This window comes from Loxodonta africana, chromosome X (genome assembly GCF_030014295.1).
Source record: "Loxodonta africana isolate mLoxAfr1 chromosome X, mLoxAfr1.hap2, whole genome shotgun sequence".
Lineage (NCBI taxonomy): Eukaryota > Metazoa > Chordata > Mammalia > Proboscidea > Elephantidae > Loxodonta > Loxodonta africana.
The window spans coordinates 40608519-40614285 of NC_087369.1; the positions used below are offsets into that span (position 1 = coordinate 40608519).

The 5767-nt window shown below is 48.4% G+C and overlaps 1 protein-coding gene across 1 annotated transcript; it reads right to left on the reverse strand.

Annotated features, from left to right (window-relative positions):
• Positions 1-566: 566 nt before the first annotated feature.
• On the reverse strand, positions 567-2121 carry LOC100677113 (melanoma-associated antigen B16-like). Its single transcript, XM_010599744.2, has one exon. It carries the CDS (start codon positions 1611-1613, stop codon positions 567-569), a length of 1047 nt encoding a protein of 348 aa, XP_010598046.1. The 5' UTR covers positions 1614-2121.
• Positions 2122-5767: the final 3646 nt, after the last annotated feature.

The window sequence follows — 5767 nt, forward strand, 5'->3', positions numbered from 1 at the left end:
TGCTCATTTAATGTTTTCAGAATAACTGAATCAGTGAACAACAGGTCAAATTTATTAAGGTTAAATTGCTCTTACATTCTTGAATAAGCTAAGCAAATGCAGGTATTTATCATTTAAGTTTACAGAACCATGTACTAAAAGGGATAAGAAAAGCCAAAAAAGATGACCATCTTTTACATTTTTCTGTATTTGTTTATATCAACATTTTTAAAGCTGAGTTTTTCACATTTCCAAGGAAGTATCTATCCAAATGTCATGTCATGTTATCTTATCCCTGGTCACAGAATAAGATTGTTGATTTCCTACTTTGTTTTACAAAACAGCAAAGCTCTTAAACATCTTAAACAGCAATAAATGTATGAACATATACTTAGATTCTAAAGCTATGTAAATGTTATACTAATGGAAACATTTGAATAATGACCCCATAAAAGCGTAAGTCTTCAAGCTACCCATATGCAACAGGAAAATAAGGATACGTATATGCACTGTGCTCATGCTGCTCCCACCCTCCACTACTTAGAAAGCTTGTCAAAAACAAAGTGAAGAATCTGCCTCTGAACTCACTAGGGGTGGGAGCAGCTGCTGGAGGTGCCACTGGAACTCTCCATGGCCGTGGCGGTAGCACCAGAGCTGGCTGAAGCTCCGGCTTGAGCTTTTTCTTCCTCTTCTTTCAAAGCCTCTCTGTACTGCTGTGAGAAAGAAGGTGGGTCAACCCCATGGACCCTGGCCAAAAACTCCAGGAGTTTCATCTTGCTGATTTCTGCATGGGCTCTTGGACCCCACAGGAACTCGTAGCGTGGAGGATCACTGTCAGGCAGCTGCCGGTACTCCAGGTACTTTTCCTGCACCAGCTCTTTGGTGACTAAATTACCAGGTTCCCCAAAGATGAAGTGCTTCCGCCCAGCATATATGTCCATCGTATTCAGCACTTCCCAGATTTCCTCCTCAGTGATGCGGTTGCCCTTCATGAAGATCACGCCCAAGATAAGAATCAGGAGGCCAGACTTCGGCATGCCTTCTGTTTCAATCAGCATCCCATCATAGGTGAGGTCCAGTTTAATGAGGAGGACATAGCAGTGGCTGACGGGGTCTACTTCCTTCACATCAAGGCCAAATACCATCTCTATGCGCTCAGAGGCTTTCAGTAGGATCTCAGTGAAGTGATCTTCATACTCTTTGATGACAGTATCCAGCATGTCTGCTTTTGTGACTGGCTCTTTTATTTGATACTTGAACAGCAGAAAATTCACCAACATAGCCACCTTCTCCTCTACAGGGTTTCTGGGCAAGTTTTCAATGTCCAGTGGAGACTCTGAGGTACGTGAAGTCTCCTCATCTTCTTCGCTGCTGGAGTCTTCATCAGATGTGCCCTCTGAGCTGGCTGAGAGGGCAGTGGAAGAGGCGTACTCACTCTGGGAATCCTGAGCACTACTGGGTATCTCTGCAGTGGTATCCTCCTCCAGGTTGCTGGGAGTTGGAGAAGAGGAGGAGGAAGAAGAGGTCTCCTCCTCAACCTCGAGGAGCAGTTCATCATCCAGTCCCTCAGCCTCACTGCAGATATGAAGGTGTTCCTCAGGAGGGATGCGGGGGCTCTCCTTTCTGCTAGGCATGATGACTTGTGTGGGTGGTAGCAGACAAAAGAGTCTGGGCAGGAGATGTGGGAGAGGAGGCCCACAGCCTAAAGGGGAGAGGAAATATGTGGGCCAACTCAGCTGGTAAACTAAAATGTGGCATCTCTGACAAAGGCTTTCTCCACCAAGCTTCTCTTGAGGGATACTGTTCTAGGGTCTCACAGGTCTCCCGCCCTCCTAGTCAGATTCCCCATAACAACCTGAAGGAGTAAATGAGAAGACCCCTTTGAGGGCAGCCATCCAACTCAGCTCAAGGCTTTCCATGGCTCATGGTAGGGCAGGGCGGGTCAGACTCTCTGTAGCTGCCTTGGTTTTGAGCTGGATGGTCCCCTCGGTTCTCATTCAGGTTCCTTACCTGGTAGCAACTGGGCTCTTTTGCCTCTGATGACCTGAAGCCACCCCTCTCAGATCAAAGCCTCACCTCCCAGAAAGATCACAGGAGAAAGTGAGGGGCTACCTCATCCAACCACCCTCACCCAGGGATTAGCAGGGATAACCGCAGTGGCTAGATGCTGTGGCCCATGTGTTCTGGGGTGGATGGTACTCTCAGATTCCACTCAGGGTCCTTACCTGGACTCTTAGAAGGGTCTGGGACTCCTGCTGACCTGATGTCACTTTCTCAGACAAAAGCCTTCACCTCTCTGACAGCCCTGAGGAAGAAATGAATGGACCCCTCAGCCTGACAGCCCTGGCAAGTGTTGCCCAGAGCCAACAACAGGGGCAGGGTAGGACTCTTTGTGTTCCCACTGTTCTGGAGTTGTAGGCTCCTTAGTGTCTTATCTTGATACTTAGCAGGGCCTGAAACTCCACCCTCTACTGACATGATCTGCACCCCCAGACTAAGGTCATGATCCCTCTCAGACTCCTCAGGCAGAACACAGGGGACACTATCTCTGGCTTCCCCTGCCAAAGGCCTTTTAGGGCTGACATCAAGGTGGAGGTTCTAATCTGTCACATCCCTTCTGTCCTGAAGTGGGTGGTCCCATCAGGCCTCACTCAAGATCCTCACTAGGACTCCTGCACAGGGTGGCAATCTACCCCGTTAACCTGAGGCATATCTCCTCAAACCAGGTATCACCTCCCTCAGACGCATGATTTGGAAGTGAAAGTTACATCAGCCTGCTAGCTCTACCTAGGGCATGCTGGGATGATGGTAGGGGCAGGGCTGTAATCCGTTTGACCCATTCTGTTCTGGGTGACAGGGTCCCAACTCTGTATTTCCTTTACAAATGGCAATTCCTGAGACCCTCTCCTAACTTGAGGTTGTCCACTCACAGTAAGGCCTCAATTCCCTGTGACCATGGTGGAGGAGTGAGGGGGTATCTCATCTGGTCACTCCTGCTCAGTGTCTCCTTAAAGTCCAACTGGTCTGTGGGACCACAATTTTCTGGGGTGGTAATCTCCTTATCCCTAGCTTGCATTACTTACCTTGACGACTGGCAGGGCCTGGGATGACTCCTTCTGACTTCACGTAGCCTACTCAGACCAAAGTCTTCACCAACCTGAGACTGCCAGAAGATGGTGCTGAAAGCAGAGCAGAACTCTGTGTGACTCCCACAGTTCTGTGATGGGTGGCCCCACAGTTCCAACTCAGTGTCTTACCTTGACCTCTAGTGTGGTGTGGGACTCCTCCCTCTGCTGTCCTAATGTTGCAAACTCACAATAAGGCCTCAATTTGCTGTAAGGACTATGAAGAAGGGAGGGAGCATCCCATCCACCCACTCCAGGGTCTCTGGCTCCCAGGGCTCCCAGTGGTCTTTGGAACCACATTTATGGGTCCCTAACTGAGGGTTCTTACCGTCACTCCTGGATGTGCTCTGGAGTTCTCCTTCTGCTGACTTGCTGTCACCTACTCAGAGTAAAGCCTTCAGTTTCCTGAGGCCCCAAGGAAGAAGTGAGGGGTCATCTCAGCCTGAAAGCCCTGCTCGGGGAATCCCAGGGCTAACAGCAGCAAAGCGAAAAATTCTAAGTGAGCCCCACTATCAGGGTTGGTGGTCCCCCCTGCAGACCTAAATCAAGATCCTTACCTTGATTCGAGCAGATCCCCCCTCTGCTGATCTGGCAGGTATCTCCACAAACCAGAGCTGGCACCTTTCTGAGATTTTCAAGATAGAAGCAATGGAGTACCTCGGCAGACAGTTCTGTGCAGGGCCCACCAGGGTTGAAAACAGGACCATCACAGCAATTTGTGTCTCCTCCTCTGTTCCGGAGCCGGTGGACTCCTCAAGCCCACTCAGTGTCTTACCTTGACACCCAGCAAGGCCTGGGACTCCTCCCTCCACTGAACAGAAACCACCCCCTCAGACCAAGCCTTCACCTCCCACAGACCCCCACGGCATATATCTCCTCCCGAACATCTGGCCCTCCATGCCTGGAATCTTCTGGGACAGATAGCACGGGCAGGTCTCTGAGAGACCCCTATGTTCTGGAGTATGTGTCCTCTATCCTCACTCAGAATCCCGTCCTGGAGTTTTAGCTGGACCTCAGCTCCTCCCTTTGTTCCCGGAGGCTGTATCCTTAAGAACAAAGCCTGAACTGAGGGATTCCTGAGCTGGGAGTCAAAGGATACAATTCTGTTACCATGCCTGGATCTTCCCATGCCTCACTAAAGGGGGCGGGGTATAGTGGAGGCCTCAGCGGTTAAGAGCTCAGCTTCTAATCCGAAGATAGGCAATTGGAACCCACCAGCCGCTCCTTGGAAACCCTACGGGGTAGTCCTCCTCTGCCCCACAGGGTCACTATGAGTCGGAAAGGACTCCCCGGGCGACCCTTTTTTATTCTCTCCTCCCTCTTGCGGTGGGTGGTCCCCTCAGATCTCATTCAGGGTCCGTACTTTACTTTACTCCTGGCAGGGCCTGAAAATCCTCCCTTTGCTAATTGAGCATATCTTCTCAGTACAAGGCCCTCACCTCTCTCAGCCTACCCAAAATGAGCCCCACGAGGCTTCGGCCTGACTCCTCAGTGTGGGGGTTGCCAGGGACAAGAGCAGGCTGGGGCACGGCACTTATCTTGGGGCTCCCTTTGTTCTGCAATGGGTAGTTCTCAGTCCTCACTCAAAGTCTTACCTTAACACTGGTCAAGGTCTGGAAATTAAGACTTTTTGCGGGCGAGACACCGCAACCGTCGATTCAAGTTCCGAAGCCACAAACTCTCGCGAGGCAGAAGTTAGGGGAAACCACTTCCGCTTCCTCTGCGGGGTGTGGGAATGGGGGTGGGGTGAGGGTGGGGTTGGGGTACCAGGGCTGACGGCAGGGGTGGAGCTTTGGGGGGCGTCCTCCATTTTGAAATTGGGAACTAAAATTGAGTGGCTGACTCTGTTTTCATTCAACTTTTTAATATACGTACAGCCATTGTAGTAATAGGAAGCAGAAGAAATTAAAGCACCAAGGATCAGAAAACAGGAAATAAAATTTCCACAGTTAACAAATGATTAGACATTACACGAGGAAGACTGAAAAAAAAAACTATTCAATCAATAAAAGGGCGTATAATTATTGTTTGGTAGAAAGCAATGTACAAAAATATACTTTGTTTTTTCAGCAACAAACACTATGGCAATTTAAACAAAATATATCTTGTAAAATGCCATAACAATATTTCAAATATTGCAGAATCTAACCCCACATTGGAAACCCTGGTGGTGTAGTGGTTAAGTGCTACAGCTGTTAGCCAGAGGGCCAGCAGTTCGAATCCGCCAGGCACTCCTTGGAAACTCTATGGGGCAGTTCTACTCTGTCCTATAGGGTCGCTATGAGTCGGAATCCACTCGACGGCACTGGGTTTTGGTTTAACCCCACATTGTAAGAAATCTATGGAAAAATTATAAAAATACAATTTAGATAAATCATAAAAGACCCGCATTAATAGAGAAATAGTTTTTGAGTAGGCAGATTCAATACTTTAGTTATCCTCAAATTTAATCTTTGGATTTACTGTACTCCCAGTCCAAAACTCAGGCTTTTTCGTGACTGAGTGCAATCTTGAGTGTATGTGAAATTAGACAAGCTGGTTCTTAAAACTTAAATTGAAATGCAAAGTGCCATGCAGAGCTAAGACACTCTCAAGAAAGAAGATAAAAACACTTATTCTAATATATAGTAATTGATAATAGTTAATTAAAAGGTTGTGGTACA